General features: G+C 44.3%; 1 protein-coding gene across 1 annotated transcript in view; it reads left to right on the top strand.

Moving 5' to 3' along the window:
- ABCC5 (ATP binding cassette subfamily C member 5) overlaps positions 1 to 20265 on the top strand; it is a 273093-nt gene that overhangs the window by 36196 nt on the left and 216632 nt on the right. Inside the window, exons 3-5 of the mRNA XM_033958465.1 lie at positions 8022 to 8185; positions 17983 to 18138; positions 18430 to 18577. Coding sequence (XP_033814356.1) covers positions 8022 to 8185; positions 17983 to 18138; positions 18430 to 18577 — 468 coding nt within the window. The remainder of the gene's footprint in view (positions 1 to 8021; positions 8186 to 17982; positions 18139 to 18429; positions 18578 to 20265) is intronic.

The following is a 20265-nucleotide window of genomic DNA, read 5'->3' as shown; positions in this document are numbered from 1 at the left end:
ACAGTAGAATTTAAATAGTATTCTTTCTTGAATTGGGAGCCAGTGTGAATCGAGGTATGCCTTGGTGATGTGGTTGTGTTTTCTTAGTGAATAGACTACCGTATTTTCACCCATATACCGCGCACCCGTGTAAAACGTGCACACGGGTATAGCACGCGGGGAACACAAATTTATGTTGAAAGAATTTAATATAGCGCGCACACGCGTTTACCGCTAAAACCTCCTCCTGCCTACTCCGAACCGGCATCCTCCCTCCCGCTCGCTTACCCGCGTTTTACAACTTTTTTTTTTCAATCCGATCCGGCATCCCCCCTGCGAACTGGCATCCTCCCCCCCATATCGCGTCACCCCCCCCTCCCCCGCGATCCTACATCCCCCCCAGCACCGCAAAACATCTCTTACCCGATTGGGCACCGACACTAGCACCAATGAACGGGACGTGCCAGTGCCCGAAGATCCTCCCTCATTGGTTGGGCTGGGCTGGGCAGTGCGGTGCAGGAGAGATCCTCCTTCCTGCGCCGGGCTGGACTAGGCTTTGAGCATTTGCGCATGCTCAAAGCCTTCTGGTCTCGCTCTCTCCGAGATAATCTCGGTCATTTGTTATCTGGTCATTATTCAAATCTTTTTGGTCCCAGGGTCTGGTTGTCTTCTGATAACTTGCTTGCCAGAGTCTCCTTCTTCCTTCTTCTATCTCTGTCCTCCCCTTTCGTTTCCCTTCCCTCCCCTGGAAGTCTGGCATCTTTCCTTTTTTTTTCCAATCCACAAATCCACTTTTTCCTCAACTACCCTTTCATCCAGCATCTCTCCCTCCTTCCCCACCACCCCAGGGTCCACCATCTCTCCCTTTTTTTTCCCAACTACCCTCCTATCCAATATCTCTATCCCCCCCACACACACACCATCCCTTGTGTCCAAGCCCCCCTCCCCCGAAGTCTTGGACCTCACCCCTGAAGGCCAGCACTACCCCTTGAAGGCCTGCCTGTCCCCCCTGAAGGCCTGCACGTTCTTCCCTGCCTTCCCACATCAACATGTCCCTGACCAGCGGCTCCATGACCAGCACCCCTCCCAATTGCTACCTAAACCCGACTGACGACCCACACAAGCCCGTCTACTCCTACTTCTCCCTTCCCCGCTCCTTCAAGCACATCCACCGCTAGAAGGACGAGAGCGTGTTACGCCCCTCCACCGCCCTCTCCGGCAGCCTGCTCTGCGCCGAGGACTCTTCTTCCTCATCCACCAGCAGCGACAGCCTGAGGGGCCCGGAGGGCATCCGGGCGCAGTGGGGACAGAACGAGCTGACTTCCCGACTGACCCTAAAGCAGGAGCGGCGGCGGCCAGCCAGCAAGAGGCAGTGCTGCCGACCTGCTTTAGGGGGGAGGGTCAATCAGAGAAATGGTAGGCTGATTTTTGGGGTTTTTTTTTTTTTTAAATCATATCGATTCACTCGCTAATCTTCATCCCCCACAGACCTTCACCCTGCCCTGCCAGCACTCTGATTGGCCGGCGTTCTTCAAGGAGGCGGACCAGATAATAAATTTTGCGGACGACACCAAACTATTTAGTGGAGCTCGGACAAAGGAAGACTGTGAAAAATTGCAAAGGGACTTGGACAAATTGGGAGAATGGGCAGAGAGATGGCAGATGAAGTTCAATGTTGAGAAATGTAAAGTATTGCATGTGGGAATCAGAAACCCGAGGCACAGCTATACGATGGGAGGGATGTTATTGAATGAGAGTACCCAAGAAAGGGACTTGGGGGTAATGGTGGACATGACAATGAAGCCGACGGCACAGTGCGCAGCGGCCGCCAAGAGAGCGAATAAAATGCTGGGGATAATCAAGAAGGGTATTACAACAAGAACGAAAGAAGTTATCCTGCCGCTGTACCGGGCAATGGTGCGTCCGCATCTTGAGTACTGCGTCCAGTATTGGTCACCATACCTTAAGAAGGATATGGTGTTACTCGAGAGAGTTCAGAGGAGAGCGACAAGACTGATTAAGGGGATGGAAAACCTTTCATACGCTGAGAGATTGGAGAAACTGGGTCTCTTTTCCCTGGAGAAGAGAAGACTTAGAGGGGATATGATAGAGACTTACAAGATAATGAAGGGCATAGAGAGAGTAGAGAGGGACAGATTCTTTAAACTTTCAGAACATAAAAAAACAAGAGGGCATTTGGAAAAGTTGAAAGGGGACAGATTCAAAACAAATGCTAGGAAATTCTTCTTTACCCAACGTGTGGTGGACACCTGGAATGCGCTTCCAGAGGACGTTATAGGGCAGCGAACGGTACTGGGGTTTAAGAAAGGATTGGACAATTTCCTGCTGGAAAAGGGGATAGAGGGGTATAGATAAAAAGATTACTGCACAGGTCCTGGACCTGATGGGCCGCCGCGTGAGCGGACTGCTGGGCGCGATGGACCTTAGGTCTGACCCAGCGGAGGCATTTCTTATGTTCTTATGTTACCAGTTAGGAGGGGGGAAAAAAGAAGGGAAGGGAACCTGGCTCTGTGATCGACTGGGGTTGCCTGAGGGATCGACCGGTCGATCGCGATCGACATATTGGGCACCCCTGTGCTAGAGCAAGCTTGGTCCCTTTTTAAGGACACAGTCACCAAGGTACAAAATCTATATATACCGCGTATCAACAAGGGATCCAAGAGGAAAAAGAACAAGGAACCATCGTGGCTCACTGTAGAGGTGAAGGAAGTGATCAGAGACAAGAAAACGTTGTTTAAGGAATGAGTTCTATAGGATTAGGTAACACATTGACGAAATGGGTTGGGAGCTGGCTTGGAGGTAGGCTCCAAAGGGTGGTGGTGAACGGCACCCCCTCCGAAATGACGGAGGTGATTAGTGGAGTACCACAGGGCTCAGTCTTGGGCCCAATCCTATTCAACATCTTTATAAGAGACTTGGCAGAAGGGCTTCGAGGTAAAATAACATTATTCGCCGATGACGCCAAACTGAGTAATGTAGTGGGCAAATGCACAACAGACGAAGATTCAGTGCCCGACAACATGATGCACGACCTACTCCTACTGGAGCGATGGTCTAGGACAGGGGTGCCCAACGCGTCGATCGCGATCGACCAGTAGCTCAGGACGGCAACTCGAGTCGATCGCACTCGTGTTGCCGTCCTGATCTACGGGCCGATCAGCCTTCCTCTCCAGTGTTCTCCCTAGGGCCTTTTAGCTGGGCGGTCCGCCCAGCTGTCATCTGCCGCTGCTGAACATTAAAAAAAACCGGCTTGGAGATTTCAGCCCCTAGCGAACTTATGCTCCGTGGCTCTAACGTGTGCGTGCAGGCTTCTCTTCTCTTCCCTCCGAAACCGGAAGTTATGCCCGGGGAGGGGGAGGGGGGAGAAGGGAAGCCTGCACGCACATGTTGAGAGCCCTGAAGCAAGCGTTCGCTAAGGGCTAAGGCGGGAGACATGTTAGTGAAGCATTTCCTCTTCTTGCTGCCGGGTCCTGCCTACTTTCTGTTTCCGCGAAGGCAGGACCCGGCAGCATTTCCCCCAACAGTTCCTCGCGATGCTGGTCGGCCGAAGCAGGGAGAGGTTGGGGCGGCGGCGGCTTTTGGGCGTGTTATTGGCGTCGGCTTTCGGGCCTGTTATTGGTGGCGGTTTGGGTCCTGGTCCCCGATGGCAGTTTGGGTCCCCGATGGCAGTGGCAGTGTCTTGGGGGAGGGCAGGGAGAAAGAAAGAAAGAAAAAGGGCAGGCAGGGAGACAGAAGGAAAGAAGAGAAACAGAAAAAAAGGAAAGGGAGGCAGAGAGAAAGAAAGGGCAGGGAGAGAGGAAGGAAAAGTTGGGGGAGGGAATGAGGTGTGGAGGAGAGGAAGCATACAGGCTGAAAGAAGGGAAGAAAGACTGGATGCACAGTCAGAAGAAGAAAGTGCAACCAGAGACTCATGAAATCACCAGACAAGGTAGGAAAAATGATTTTATTTTAAATTTAGTGATCAAAATGTGTCTGAATTTATATCTGCTGTCTATATTTTACACTAAGGTCCCCTTTTACTAAACCGCAATAGAGGTTTTTAGCGCAGGGAGCCTATGAGCGTCGAGAGCAGCGCTGGGCATTCAGCGCAGCTCCCTGCGCTCTAAAAACTGCTATCGTGGTTTAGTAAAAAGGGAGGGGGGTATATTTGTCTATTTTTGTATGGTTGTTACTGAGGTGATAGTGCATAGAGTCATCTGCTTTGACCTCTTTGAAAAACCCTGGAATAGGAATGATAATTAACATTTTCTATGCGTACAGTGTGCGTTGTGTTTTTTTAAAATTTTATTGTTGGTAGATCATTTTGACTTGGTCATTTTAAAAGTAGTGTGGGCACCCCTGGTCTAGGACATGGCAACTCAACTTCAATGCCAAAAAATGCAAAGTTATGCACCTGGGCAGCCAGAATCCATGCAAGTCTTATACCCTTAATGGCGAGATCCTAGCAAAAACGGTAGCAGAACGAGACTTGGGGGTAATCGTCAGTGAGGACATGAAGTCTGCCAATCAAGTGGAGCAGGCTTCGTCCAAGGCAAGACAAATCATGGGCTGCATACGAAGGGGTTTCGTCAGTCGTAAGGCGGAAGTCATTATGCCATTGTATAGATCCATGGTGAGGCCCCACCTGGAATACTGTGTGCAATTCTGGAGGCCGCATTATCGCAAGGATGTGCTGAGACTGGAGTCGGTGCAAAGAATGGCCACCCGGATGGTCTCGGGACTCAAGGATCTACCATACGAAAAACGGCTTGACAAATTACAGCTATACTCGCTCGAGGAGCGCAGAGAGAGGGGGGACATGATCGAGACGTTCAAGTATCTTACGGGCCGCATCGAGGCGGAGGAAGATATCTTCTTTTTCAAGGGTCCCACGACAACAAGAGGGCATCCGTTGAAAATCAGGGGCGGGAAACTACGAGGTGACACCAGGAAATTCTTTTTCACTGAAAGAGTGGTTGATCGCTGGAATAGTCTTCCACTACAGGTGATTGAGGCCAGCAGCGTGCCTGATTTTAAGGCCAAATGGGATCGGCACATGGGATCTCTTCACAGGGCAAAGGTAGGGGAGGGACATTAAGGTGGGCAGACTAGATGGGCCGTGGGCCCTTATCTGCCGTCTATTTCTATGTTTCTATGTTTCTATGAATGGAAAAGGTCAACAACGGACGAAATCTGGAATAAGCACAAATAACATCAACACAGGTGCCATAAAGTGGTAAAAGGGGCCAAAAGAGACTACGAGGAAAAAATAGCCAAGGAGGCGAAAAACTTCAAGCTGTTCTTTCAATATATTAAGGGGAAATGATCCGCGAAGGAATAGGTGGGACCATTGGATGACCATGAAATAAAGGGAGTGCTAAAGGCGGATAAAGCAATTGCCGACAAACTGGAAACATTTTTTGCATCTCTATTTACCGAAGAGGATATACACAGCATACCAGAACCCATCAGGCTATATGCTGAAAACGAAGATGGGAAACTGACAGGGTTGACGTTCAGTGTAGAAGAGATATGCAGGCAGATCGATAGGCTTAAGAGTGATAAATCCCCGGGACTGGATGGCATCCATCCGAGAGTCATCAAGGAACTGAAAGAGACTGTAGCTGAACTGCTTCAACTAATAGCCAATCTGTTGATCAAATCGGGAAAGATTCTGGAAGATTGGAAGGTGGCGAATGTTATGCTGATCTTCAAAAAAGGTTTGAGGGGAGATCCGGGAAACTACAGACCGGTGAGTCTGACCTCGGTACCGGGGAAGATGGTAGAAGTGCTGATAAAAGACCTTATCATTGATCACCTTGACGGACACCGTCTGATGAGGACCAACCAGCACGGTTTCAGCAAAGGTAGATCTTGTTGACGAACTTGCTGCACTTCTTTGAAGGGAGTAAACAGGCAGATAGACAAGGGTGACCCAGTCGACATTGTATATCTGGATTTTCAGAAGGCGTTCGACAAGGTTCCACATGAATGACTACTTTGGAAAATTGTGAGCCATAGAATCTAGGGTGAAGTACTCACGTGGATTAAAAACTGGCTGGAGCATAGGAAACAGAGAGTGGGTGTAAATGGGCAATACTCGGACTGGAAGAGCGTCGCCAGTGGGGTGCTGCAGGGCTTATTGCTTGGACCCGTGCTCTTCAACATCTTTATAAATGATCTGGACATTGGTATGACGAGCGAGGTGATTAAATTTTGTGGACGATATGAAGTTATTCAGAGTAGTGAAGACACAGGGGGATTGCGAAGATCTGCAATGTGACATAATCAAGCTCGAGAAATGGGCATTGAAATGGCAAATGAGGTTCAGCGTGGATAAATGTTAAGTGATGCATGTTGGTAACAAAAATTGCATGCACGAATACAGGATGTCTGGGGTGGTACTTGGAGAGACCTCCCAGGAAAGAGACTTGGGAGTTCTGATCGACAAGTCGATGAAGCCGTATGCGCAATGCGTGGCAGTGGTGAAAAGGGTGAACAGAATGCTAGGAATGATTAAGAAGGGGATCACGAACAGATCATGCCGCTGTAGCGGGCCATGGTATGCCCTCACTTGGAGTACTGCATCCAGCACTGGTCGCCATACATGAAGAAGGGCGACTAAAATGGTTAAGGGGCTGGAGGAGTTGCCGTACAGTGAGAGATTGGAGAAACTTGGCCTCTTCTCCCTTGAAAAGAGGAGACTGAGAGGGGACATGATCAAAACATTTAAAATACTGAAGGGAATAGACTTAGCAGATAAAGACAGATTGTTCACCCTCTCCAAGATAGGGAGAACGAGAAGGCGCACTCTAAAGTTGAAAGGGGATAGATTCCGTACAAATGTAAGGAAGTTCTTCACCCAGAGAGTGGTAGAAAACTGGAACGCTCTTCTGTTGTCTATTATAGGGGAAAAAAACCCTCCAGGGATTCAAAACAAAGTTGGACAGGTTCCTGCTAAACTGGAACGTACGCAGGTGCGACTGGACTCATTTAGAGCACACTGGTCTTTGACCTGGGGGCTGCCATGTGAGCGGACTGATGGGCACGTTGGACCACTAGTCTGACCCAGCAGTGGCAATTCTTATGTTTTTATGAACCTCAAAAGTTAACTGCTTTCTTGGCTTTGTCCTGAATAGATGGTGGAACATCAATTGCTCCAGAGTTTAAATAAGTTACTTTTACCTCAGCATTATATATAGCATTTTTCTAAATTGACTTTTATTTTCCCTTTTTCTTCTCGCCTATGTGAATTCTTGGATCCAAATTTGAGGACTTGTTGTGTTAGTTAAAATTATCATTTTCTTATTTTGTTTTAAGGATTATCAAAGTGTAAAATGTTTTATACTTTGAGAATATAATATCCTGTCTAATCAACTTTCTGTACAAGTGTATTCTTGATATGTAATTTGAAAGCTCATAAATTTATAAAAAGAATTATAAAATTAAAACCAATTTTAAAAAAGTGATGTTAAGTTTTACACAATAGTAAAGATATGAAGTTTTTAAAGATTAGATTGAGTAGTATAATATAAAGAGATGATTAAAATACTCAGTCCTTTTAACAGTGAAGATTTTTGATTAATGACAGATACCTTCTACCACCGAAAAACCAAAGGAGAATAGTCATATGATCCTTGGGGTGGTATTCTGAGATCTTTTCCTTCACTTAAGCATTGACAGTTTTCAGTTAACCTTGTTAGGATCTAGTTGGGTATGGGTTAACATATTTTTCACATTTTGTGACATTAATGGGGGGGGCACTCTTAACTGATTTGCAGGCCCCTTACTTATTGCCACTAGTTATAGGCCACGGTGGAGGGCCATATGGAGGAGGAGTGGCCCTTTTTCTGTCATTACACCTATTCCATCACCACCAATTTGTGGTCTCAGCGCACAGTTTGGGAACCACAAAATAAGCATAAAATGACTTTTGTGGCCTCTTAGCCAATTTTGCCCTGTGTGAGATCCATTTATATCGGTGTTGTGTTCCTGTGTGTATTTGTATACTGTAGCTTATCTTTGCTTTCTTCTGTTTATAGAAGCACTTGGATTGCCAGGATGCACTTGAAACTGCAGCCCGAGTGGAAGGCCTCCCTCTGGATGTTTCCGTACATTCTCAGCTGCGAATATTAGATGAAGAAAACCACAAGGGAAAATACCACCAGGGTCTCCACTTACTGAAGCCCATACGTAGAACTTCCAAGTAAGATTTCAGTTTTGTCAGTATTTTTATTTATTTATTTATTCACTTTTTTAGCCCGTTCTTCCAAAAGAGCCCAGAGTGCGTTACAAGTTAACGTACATAATATGTTAGCAGTAAGAAAGTTTGAGTAAAGACTTCAAATAGTGATAAGTAAAAAGATAGTTTGAAAAGACTTCTAATAGTGATGATAGAGTTAGTTCAGACTTCTTACAGAAGTTCAGAGTTCATATTTGTATTTTAGGTAAAAAGCTACCACTAGTAATCTGGCTGTATAGATCTACCAATTTATCTTAGAAGATAAATAAAATTCTCCAAAGAGATGGTGATCAGACGCCTACAGACATGGACCAGTCTTGTCTTAGACCAGTCTTAGTTGGCTTTTTAGGGGTGGAGGGTGATCTTCACTACTTTGAGCAACATGAGCGCATAGCCTTCCACAGACTTTACATTTGTTCTTACTAGGGTGTGTTTTAATCCTGTGGTGAATTAGTAGTGTTGGTTTTGTAAGATCATAAGAACATAAGAATTGCCGCTGCTGGGTCAGACCAGTGGTCCATTGCGCCCAGCAATCCGCTCATGCGGTGGCCCCCAGGATGAAGACCTATGCCCTAACCGAGACCAGCCCTACCTGTGTTCGTTCTGGTTCAGCAAGAACTTGTCCAACCTTGTCTTGAATCCCTGGAGCATGTTTTCCCTTATAACAGACTCCGGGAGAGCATTCCAGTTCTCCACCACTCTCTGGGTGAAGAAGAACTTTCTTACATTTGTTCGGAATCTATCCCCTTTTAACTTCAGAGAGTGCCCTCTCGTTCTCTCTACCTAGGAGAGGGTGAACAACCTGTCTTTATCCACTAAGTCTATTCCCTTCATTATCTTGAATGTTTCGATCATGTCTCCTTTCAGTCTCCTCTTTTCAAGGGAGAACAGGCCCAGCTTCTCTAATCTCTCATTGTACTTCAACTCCCCCAACCCCTTAACCATTTTAGTCGCTCTTCACTGGACCCTTTTGAATAGTACCATGTCCTTCTTCATGTACAGCGACCAGTGCTGGACACAGTATTGCAGGTGAGGGCGTACCATAGCCCAGTACAGCGGCATGATAACCCTCTCCGATCTGTTTGTGATCCCCTTCTTAATCATTCCCAGCATTCTGTTCGCCCTTTTCGCTGCTGCTGCGCATTGTGCAGACGGTTTCATTGACTTTTTGACCAGTACTCCCAGGTCTCTTTCCTGGGGGGGTCTCTCCTAGTACTGCCCCGGACATCTTGTATTCGTGTGTGGGATTTTTGATACCAACATGCATTACCTTACACTTATCCACGTTGAACCTCATTTGCCATGTCGCTGCCCATTTCTCGAGCAAGGTTATGTCACGTTGCAGGTCGTCACTACTCTGTATAACTTCGTATCGTCAGACTCATCGGTCTGTAGTTTCCCAGATCTCCTCTCGAACCTTTTTTGAAGATCGGCGTAACATTTGCCACCTTCCAGTCTTCCGGAATCCTTCCCGATCTAATTGACAGATTGGCTATTAGTTGAAGCAGTTCAGCTATGGTCCCTTTCAGTTCCTTGATGACCCTCAGATGGATGCCATCCAGTCCCGGGGATTTATCGCTCTTAAGCCTATCGATCTGCCTATATACCTCTTCTAGACTGATTGTCAACCTTGTCAGTTTCCTGTCTTCGCCTCCAGCGTATAGCCTGTCAGGTTCCGATATGTTGTGTATGTCCTCTTGAGGAAATACAGACGCAAGAAATGAATTGATGTTACAGAGGGTCAACTTAGGAGTAATGTCAGGAAGTGCTTCTTCATGGAGAAGGAGGTAGATGCCTGAAATGCCCTCCCATGGGAGAAGGTAGAGATGAAAATGGTAAAAGAATTCAGAAGTGTGCTTAAGACAGTAACTCTAGTAATTAGGGAAATAAGGCTCTTGCTAGGCACACATCTACACTCTTTGCCCTGAAAATGACAAGAATGGATCAAGAATATATATTTGTTATATTGCATCATATGCTATGAGCTTGTCTTATTGGGTAGACTGGATGGATCATGCAGGCCTTTATCTGCCATCATCTGGGATACAGTGGACTATCCATCAAGCCCAGTATCCTATTTCCAAAAGTGGCCAATCCATAAGTACCTGACAAGGTCCCAAAAGAGTAGCACAGATTTTATGCTGCTTATCCCAAGTCCATTTTAATAATGGCTTATGTATAGAAAATGACACAGTAACAAAATTCATCACAGTGTCTAGCTCATCCGAAGTCCTTCTACACCAGCATTCTTCAATGCAAGGCTGGAGGGTCAGTGGATGTGCCCATTCATACTCTGATTCTTCCATCTCTCCTTAAAGAATGACATGGAGATGTTTTCCCGCGGTTATCTGCTGGGACGGGAACTGTGATGAATTTTGTCACCATGTCATTCTCTACTTATGAACTTTTCTTTTAGGAACTTGTCCAACCTTTTTTTTAAACCCAACTAAGCTAACTGCTTTTACCACATTCTTTGCCAACCGGTTCCAGAATTTAATTACAGGTTGAGTGAAGTAATATTTTCTCTGATCTGTTTTAAGCTTGCAACTTAGTATTTCTCCACTCAACTGTTTTACATATTATGTACAGCTACTCATTCTTTGTCCTGGGGCAATGGAGGATTAAGTGACTGGTTGCACTATTAAGCTTCTCCTCCACTCATAGTAACATAGTAAATGATGGCAGACAAAAGACCCATTAGTTATTCTCATTAAAAATACCTGATTAAATTATTTCTGGACTATAGACTGTAAAGTCCACCTGGTATTGTCCTAGATTCCAACTGCTGAAGTTGCCTCTAAGCTCACTCCAGCCTATCCATTCATCCCGTTTGCAGGATATCTTCTGTAAAGTCTGGCCAGTAACGTCCTCATGTTACAAGTTAGTGGAGTTCCCATTGATGCCCTCCTCAGCCCATTCTACACAAAATCACCATATACATCTCTCCTCAGTGTGGCAGACTGAGATCCTGGGGAACTAGGTTCCATTCCCAGAGCATCTCTTGTAATGCTGGACAATTCACTTAACCCTCCATTCCTTACGGATGGGTTAAGCACCTCAACTTTCAGTTTGCAGACGACATCAATCATTTTCTTCTCTCTACCCCCTTGTCTGTCTGGGCAGTGCCCCCTCTCCTCTGTCTTAACTTCTGCAAGCAAGTTGAGAAGATGTCTTTTCATCTGCTCTGTGCTAAATTTTTTTAATTTGGGGATTTAATCTGATATTTTTTCAAGATTTCCCTGTGCTGTGAGGTTGCCAGGAGTCCAGGACAGCTCTGCCTGGTAGAAGGGCCAGATGTTGGGGTCTGTAGCCAGGAGGACCACATTTTTAAAAAGAGCACCTGAATGTGGAGCTTGGGAATAGGTTTCTGTAGGAATGGTACTCACCCCTGCAGAGTTAGGCACTTGAATGCAGGCTGATTTGACCCTGTGACTGGCCGGGAGTTTTGGTGGAGGTCGGCTGCGTACCCTCCCCCATCTCCCTGAAAAATCTTGTGGGAACCTGAGGGGTCGAGGGTTTCAGGTGTTTGGAACCTAAATAAAAGGCAGCCTGAAGAGACAAGCTGCTAGAGCTACCCTTGCTTGTTTGAGGCAGATCCCTTCTCCATTTCCAGCTGCAGTGCGAAGCTGATGTAGGCACAGCACATGGCAGATCTTTGAGTACAGCTCATTATTGTCTATGGGAAAACCATAGTAGGTCTGAAATCAGCAAATCTAAGGGTTTCTGAGGGTGTCCCAAGGGTCCCCCACCTCTAAAATCCTATTTTCAGTAATTTTAAACTTTGGTTTTGCTCTCTTGGGCCATTTTTTGGCACTAAAATGCAACCTTGGCAGCTATCTTGTACTTCCTGATTTTATTTCAAAAGCCGCTTTCTGCCTCAAATTAAACTAAAACTAAACTAAAACTTAGCTTTGTATACTATACTACTACTACTACTATTAATTCTTTTTTAATCAGATTGTTAACCGGCCAGACAATTGTTTGATGGTCGGGATATTAAAAACCAATAAACTTGGAAACTTGGACTTGGTTAACAGTAACTAAAAAAATACTGAAAAAAGTAACAATCAGAAAATATTAATATGACTGGTTTCCGAAGTGTTTGGCAAATAAAATAGTTTTTAAAGATTTACGAAAAAGTTGAAAATTACATTGATTTTGGTAAAAAAATTTATAATTATGGACTCCTTAGGTGGTTTAGACCCTATATAATGCCAAATTTGCACTGGATGGTTGGATGAGGAGTGTCCTTATACCATGTGCCGTGAGGCAAGTGAGGGGGCATGAGAGCCCCCTCTGGTCACTTCACAGGTCAGGAGGTGCAGAAAGCTTGAGATCCAGGGTGTAAGAGTTCAAACTCCTCTTACTGACCTATAGCGGCACTAGAAAAGGTTCAAAGAAGAGAGTGATGAAGGGGATGAAACGCCTCTCGTATGAGGAAAGACTAAAAAGGTTAGGGTTCTTCAACTTGGAAAAGAGGGGAGATATGATTGAAGTCTTCAAAATCCTGAGTGGAGTAGAATCGGTACAAGTGGATCGATTTTTCACTCCAACAAAAATTACAAAGACTAGGGGACACTCGATGAAGTTTTAGGGAAACACAGTAAAACCTTGGTTTACGAGCATAATTCATGCTTATAATCCAAAACACTCGTATATCAAAGCAAATTTCCCCATAAGAAATAATGGAAACTCAAGACGATTTGTTCCACAACCCAAAAACTTTAATTCAAAATAATATATCTAATCTAATCTAATCTAAACCTTAAGTTTATATACCGCATCATCTCCATGAGAATGGAGCTCGACACGGTTTACAAGAACTTAAAATAGTGGGTAGAGAAGAAGAAAAAGGATTACATGAACTTATGTGTAGAAGGGGGGAAGGATAGAGCTACAATTTGCTGAAAAGCCAGGTTTTCAGTTATTTGCGGAATAACTGAAGGGAGCTCAGGTTCCGCAGCGGGGTGGTGAGGTCGTTCCAAAGACCTGTGATTTTGAAGAGAAGGGATTTTCCCAGTTTGCCTGAATAGTGGATGCCACGTGGAGAGGGGAAGGCTAGTTTAAGCCTTTGGGCAGTTCTTTTATTGCAAGACCTCGCTCATTTAGAACAGTCACTACACTCCAGGGATTCAAGACAAAGTTGGACATGTTCCTGCTAAATTGGGACATACACAGGTAAGGCTGGACTCATTTTAGAGCACTGGTCTTTGACCTGGGGGACGCCGCTTGAACGGATGGCAGGCAGGATGGACCACTGGTCTGACCCAGCAGTGGCAATTTTTACATTCTTATGTTCTTACATAATACATCTTGCAAAGTAACCTAGTAAATGATAGCAGATAAAGACCTGAACAGTCCATCCAGTCTGCCCTGAAACTACAGGCATAACAATTTCATAATTGAATTTTTTTTCCTTCTGGGCCACAAACCTTAGAAGTCCATCCGGTACTGCCCTTAGGTTGAAGCTCATTCCAGTCTATCCAAACCATCTCATTTGTGGGATTCAGACCATGAACGTTTGTCAGTTCATATTCTAATAATAGGTCCTCTGTGTTCATCCCACACTTTTTAAATTCTATCACAGTTTTCCTCTCCACCACCTCCCTCGGGAGGGCATTCCAAGCATCCACCACCCTCTCTGTAAAAAGGATTTCCTAACGTTACTCCTAAGTCTACCATCTCTCAACTTCAATTTATGCCTTCTAATTTTACAGATTTCCCTTCTCTGGAAAAGATTTGATTTTATATTCATACTTTTCAACTATTTAAATTTCTGTATCACATCACTCCTGTCCCTTCTCTCCTCCAGAGTACAGTATATATGTTGAAGTCTTCTAGTCTCTTGTACTTCTTTTGGCACAAACTCCCCTACCATTTTCATCACTTAGACAACAGGCAACTAAATTCATTTATTAAAAAACTGCAGAAGCTGTTTTGGGATTTAAATATTCTCCAATATCTTCAAATCACCTTGTTTTGCCTCAAAACTGGCAGGAATGGAGTCCTCAGGCTCCTTTACCCCTAATGCATGTCAGATTTGCACTGGATGTGTGCCTGAAGGGGTGGGAGAAGCTGGCTTCGTTTCCCCTTTGCTCTTTAGGGCTGAATGGTCTTTGAAGGGGGGGCCTATCGGGAGTAAATCCCTCCCAGCTCCCTAGAATGGTGGTCAAAGCACAGAAGCATGGATGCTGCGGAGGCACAGAAGCGCAGAGCTCAAGAGATACCCCATTATGCTGTTCCTTCCTTATATTAAGCTCTTGTAAACCGTGCCGAGCTCTATAATCATGGAGAGGATGTGGTATATAAACTTAAAGTTTAGTTTAGTTTAGATGGAAGCTGGAGTCATTTAATAATAATAATTTTATTTCTTATATACCGCTATACCAGTAGTTCAAAGCGGTTTACATTTAGTCAGAGATAGAGATACAAGGTAAAACATTCAGTCTGAAGTACAGAGAACATTCGGTCAGAAGTACAAAAGCATTCATTTTGAAATACAATAACAGTTGAAAGAGTTCATCAGTTAGCTCTGAGGATTGAAAGTTATTACAGTGGCGTGATTAAGATGTGGACGTCAGAGGAGGAGTGGGACTGTGACAGAGAGAAGACACCTGGAAGACCTATGGCAGCTTGCAAAGATCGCTAGCATTAGCGATCTTATGCAGGCTGCTGAAATTAGGTAAATTGATGCCGGGAGGCCAGGGGGACACGCAGACCTTCAGGGGTGGGGTGCAGGCCTTCATGGGGGACAGGCAGGCCTTTAAGGGGTGTAGGCCTTTGGGGTGGGGTGCAAGCCTTTCATTGGGGGACAGACCTTCAGGGGAGGGGGCCCTGGTGTAGAAGTACAAGGAGGGAAGGAGGGGGGTTCAAAGAGACATGCATATGCCGGACTTTGGGGGGAAGAAATAATGGGTCTGAAAACAGAGAAGAGAAAGAGAGATAATAATAATAATAATAATAATAACTTTATTTTTCTATACCGCCAATACCCAAAAGAGTTCTAGGCGGTTTACAGATAAAAAGAAATGGACAATCAGTGATAAAAATACAGTAAGCATAAGACAAATATAATTGCATAATTCTTAAAGAGATAAGAATTTCTTGAACAAGTAAGTCTTTACTAGTTTCCTGAAAGAACAGTATGATTTAGTTCGATGAATCAAATTACCTAACCAAGATTGAGCTTTACCCGCTTGGAAGGCCAAGGTCCTATCAAAAAATTTCTTATAGCAGTAATTTTTTGGATTCTGAAATATAAATAAGCTAGTACAGTATCTGCCATCATATAATATTTAAAAAATAAATGAATCATGTCAAAACTGTTTTCTGTGATGATGCCCACTTGGTGGAATGCCGAAGAGAGATAAGATTGGAATCAGATGCACATCAGTTTAAAATAAAATTGAGGCACAGCTTCTTAAGGAATGATTTTATTGAAATCTGCATAAAATATGAAAGTTTGCAGTAAAGAAAGGTGCTGAGATTTAGGGCTCCTTTTATTAAAGTGCGCTACGGGGGTTAGCACGTCGGACATTTCATCACGCACTAACCCCTACGGCACACAAAAAAACTAACGCCTCGTCAATGGAGGCGTTAGCGACTAGCGCAGTATTGCACGCGTTAACCGCCTAGCGCAGCTTGATAAAAGGAGCTCTTAGGGTATTGGAGGGAGATATGTTTTTAGTGTTAATTAATGTATGGTTGGGTAAGATGAGGCATTTCATCTATGATTCTGTTTTGGAATTTATGAATGTAACTTTGTAAACTGCTTTGAACTGGCATTGGTTAGCATAAGCGGTATAAACATTTTTAATGAAGATAAATATGATGCCTTAGAACTCTCTCATACTCCCTATTTTAAAGCAGATAAGTGTCCACTGTTATTAATTATTTTGTACAATGCACTTAACATAAAAAGAAGTCAGGAAATAACACCTGGGGAAACAGGCAAGATCTGGATCCCCCAATCTCGTGTTTTCTGTTGATTATTTTTTAAAATAAGATCCACACAGACTAAATGATTTGACAGATTAGCTGGTTTAAAAGAAAATCAACAAAGGGATTGGAATCTATGCTTTCTTCAATTATAGCTCAGGGTGAGTTACATTCAGGTACAATAGGTTTTTCCCTGCCCCAAAGAATTTACAATTGTACAATAGGCAAGGGAGGGATATATAACTTGCCCAAGATCACAAAAAAAACAGTGAGATATGAACCCTGGCTTCCCCTAGTTCAGCCCACTATTCTAACTATTAAGCTATTCCTCCACTCTGAAACCAACATGACATGAATTGATTACAATGTGGCAGGTCTGGATGATCTCTATCCTATTTTGGATCCTCTTAAAAGAATAACAAATTTGTACCTACATACTGTTCTATCACAGTTATTGTAATAAACATCCCTTCCCCCTACTGGGAAATTGCTTTTTGTTATGAATACCTAGGCTTTAGTTTAATTTGTTCCTAGATGGTGGACAATGGGATTTAGGGATGAAAGGGAGAGATGGTGGACCCTGGGGTGGTGGATGAAAGGGTAGTTGAGAAAAGGTGGATCTGTGGATGGAGACAAAAAAAAGGAAAGATGCCAGACCAGGGGAAGGAAGGGGAACAGAAGGGGAGGACAGAGATAGAAGATGGATGGTTAGCACGAAGAAAGAAGGAGACCCTGGCAAGCAAGTTATCAGAAAAAAGCCAGAGCCTGGGACCAACAAGATTTGAATAATGACTAGACAACAAAAGGTAGAAAACTAATTTTATTTTCTGTTTTGTGATTACAGTATGTCAGATTTGAAACGTGTGTCCTGCCAGAGCTGGTGTTAGACCGCAAACGTGAGCTAGGATTTAACAGAGAAAGGAAAAGTCTTTTTTGTTTGTTCATTTTGTTTACACCACAGCGCCAGTGTGGTTAGAAGAAGTCAAAGGGGGTGAAGAGGCTATAAAATAAACCCACCAGGATGTTTTAAAAAAACACCCAATTGGGCAGGAAAATCGAATTGAAAAATCGATTCAATAGGCTGAATCGAATCAAATTTTTTTTTCCTGAATCGGGCAGCACTAATCTTTACTGTCACAGAGCGAGCCCTCCTTGTCCTGAGATGCAGAATCGCAGGTTGGTTTAAATGCGCAAGATACAGCAGTAGCTCTCGATCAAGAGGATGACCCCATGGTCCGCCAGCTGTTCATTCCCTCAGCTCTAATTGAACTTATTGTGGACTTTTTTTAGAGTTAAACTTTGACTCCCAGCAGGTCCCCTTTGCTTCTTGCTCTATAATGAGCGGAGTGAGAGCCCAGTCTTCCTCATTTCCCCAGCATGGAGCACTGGGATGCCAAGACGATGGCTTGGCTGTATCCACTGACACATTATAGCTGCTGACACTAGATGCCGACATGAGGTTTGACTGCTGGTGGAAGGGGCTGGTGAAGGAGAGGCACTGAAGGTGACTTGCTGGAGTCATGGCAGGAGGGAAGCAGAAAGAAGGGATGAAAATAAAATAGAAAAACAAAAGACATCCTGCTATTTATTTATTTGGTTTGTGTGCTGGCCCAAGTGCTCGTGACACACTGGTTTAGAACCAGTGTTATAGACTACCCGATGACCCAGTTTCTTACCTGCTGCTTGAGATTTGGCTTTGAATCATTGGAGCTAATGATATTTTGGGGTTGGTTGATAGAGGCACAAAGCTCTTATTTATTGCTGTAGTCTTCCTTTCTGGTGATAGTTTTTGTGATGGTAAAGATTTCTGTTCTTGTTGGTAGGCACCAGCACCCTGTAGACAACGCAGGTCTCTTCTCCTTTATGACGTTTTCCTGGCTCACTCCTCTGGCACGTAAAGCCTACAAGAAGGGGGAGCTCTTCCATGAGGATGTGTGGCCTCTGTCCAAGCATGAGTGTTCAGAGGTTAATAGCAGAAGGTAAGAGCCCATCAAATTATTTCTCCTGGGTGCAATATCTTTCCGGTCCTGCTTAATTTTATACTTAAAAGCTTCTTCCCTTTTCAAGAGGATGTGAAAGTTCTCAACAGTTAAGACATGACTATTTATGCTGTGTAATGTTTTGAATTGCATTTTGTAGATTATATGTTTTGTATCAGCATAAGTGTTTAGTTATAAATTAATGTCATCCAGTAGATGAAGTGTTAAAGGATGAAACCTAATTGTATCTGCCATTCCTATGAGCTGAGATTCCCGTGTGTTCATACCCAGGTTAGAGAAGCTGTGGCTGGAAGAGCTGAAGGCATGCAGCGTTGAGGAAGCCTCGCTCTGTGGGGTGGTGTGGAAATTCTGCCGCACCAGACTCATCATCTCTATTGCATGCCTGATGTTGACGCAGCTGGCTGGCTTCATTGGACCAGTAAGTAACATCCATCCTGTTTTGACCACAGAGGTGTTCATTCCATGGCCAGCTTGAACATCTGTCCATCCCATTGCAGGATTTGCCTTCATATAGATATCGCTTTGTGTGGCCGGATGAGGAAGTTCAGCCTGCCGAGAATGAACAGGGGTCAGAATAGCTGGTGGACAGCTTCACTGCTTTCAGGTTTCCTAGCAGGTATAGATCCCTGAAGAGCTTTTCAGACTAGTTCTAAAGAGTATTTTGCAGTTTCATTTAGAAAGGGAGGCCTGTTTTGCATCTTGCTGAAGAAGCTATTGTGGTTAGTTGATAGCAGCCAGAGAATTACAGCTGATGTAGTGAAGGGATTGTGTCGGGATCTCACTAGGGGGGAGTCAGCGGACCCCTTAGAGCTGGTGTATTTCCAGACTGCCCCTGAGTAGTGGGTAGATTGGGGGGCAGAAGCTGCCACTTCACTTTTCCATCTCTTTGTTGCTTGTGCTATGCAGATCGATACCTGAGTAATCTGCTCACTAAAATTTTGTTTTCTTGTAAGTCTGTTTTGAGGTGTAGGAAGAGTTTGCTACTTGTAGTACAAATTTTCAGTAAGCTCCTAAGCTGGAAGGGTCTTTGCTGGGTAAGTATGAATGGGTGCTGTGCTATTAGGATTTAAAACAAAACAAGGTTTTCAGTTTTGGGCCCTTTTTTTGTTTTAATGTTTTAAAGTTCATCCTTTTGCCAATTGATCTAGAAGTTAGTGATTTTTGAGTGTTAGTGTTTATTGAAATTGTATGAAAGGATGATGTGGAAGTATCTCTTGGTTATACTAAATGCTGCATTTGTGACACTGTTTATTAACTTGCTTAAAGCTTTAACCATGCCAGCTTCACCAAGAAGAGCATCTGTCCTTGCTACACTACAAGGATGTGCAACTGTATCCCCCAGTGCTCATAGCAGGGGCTGATCCGGCCCAGTTCCCTTGGGGAAAGGCTGGGGCAGTGGGAGCTCACTGTGGCAAGCAGAATTGAGTACTCGAGCCTTTTATTTCTGAGCATTTTGAAATGCCAACTCCAGTGGTCCTTTGGCACTAAACAGTTCACAGGTCATCCTATTGAGATTCTGTTTTTAGAGCAGCTAACATTTCAACTTTGCTTAATAAAAAGGTACTGTAGCCGCAGAAGTAGTATGCTGTATGTATGGAAATGTATAGACAGGAAAATATGCACTTCCAGCAGTGAGAAATGGTAGGGCTTTAGCTTATTGTCTCAGGGTTTGTTGGACTCGATGAGAGGAAGGAGTTAACAGAATGATTAATTGGGGGAATGAGTATGGCCCAAGCAATTAGGCAGGTAGTCATTTTTCAGGGAGGGAGGGTTCACCTAAAAATAGCTGCCCCTTGGTGGTACAGCTCCGCTCCCAGATCTGGGCCTGCTGGGAGGAGCTTCCATTTCCTGACCCCCTTCTTCCCCCCTCAAGCAATGGCAGCAGCAGTAGCTCTTTCTGGTGGGCCTGAGCCTGGTGAAACAATTATTCCAGAGGATCCAGTCCAAATGTTTGCAAATTGTAGTCATAACTGTCCTGCATTATGAAATATGTCCTATTAAGAGAAAATGGCAAAGCAAGTGCCAAAATCAAATAGAAAAGAATTCAGAGGAAGTAAGAGAAATCATTGTAATTTGGCTGTATTTCTGGAAGGCACCGCTGTCTGG

The sequence above is a fragment of the Geotrypetes seraphini genome, chromosome 9, assembly GCF_902459505.1.
Source record: "Geotrypetes seraphini chromosome 9, aGeoSer1.1, whole genome shotgun sequence".
Classification (NCBI taxonomy): domain Eukaryota; kingdom Metazoa; phylum Chordata; class Amphibia; order Gymnophiona; family Dermophiidae; genus Geotrypetes; species Geotrypetes seraphini.
This window is presented reverse-complemented; position numbering and strand designations above follow the sequence as displayed.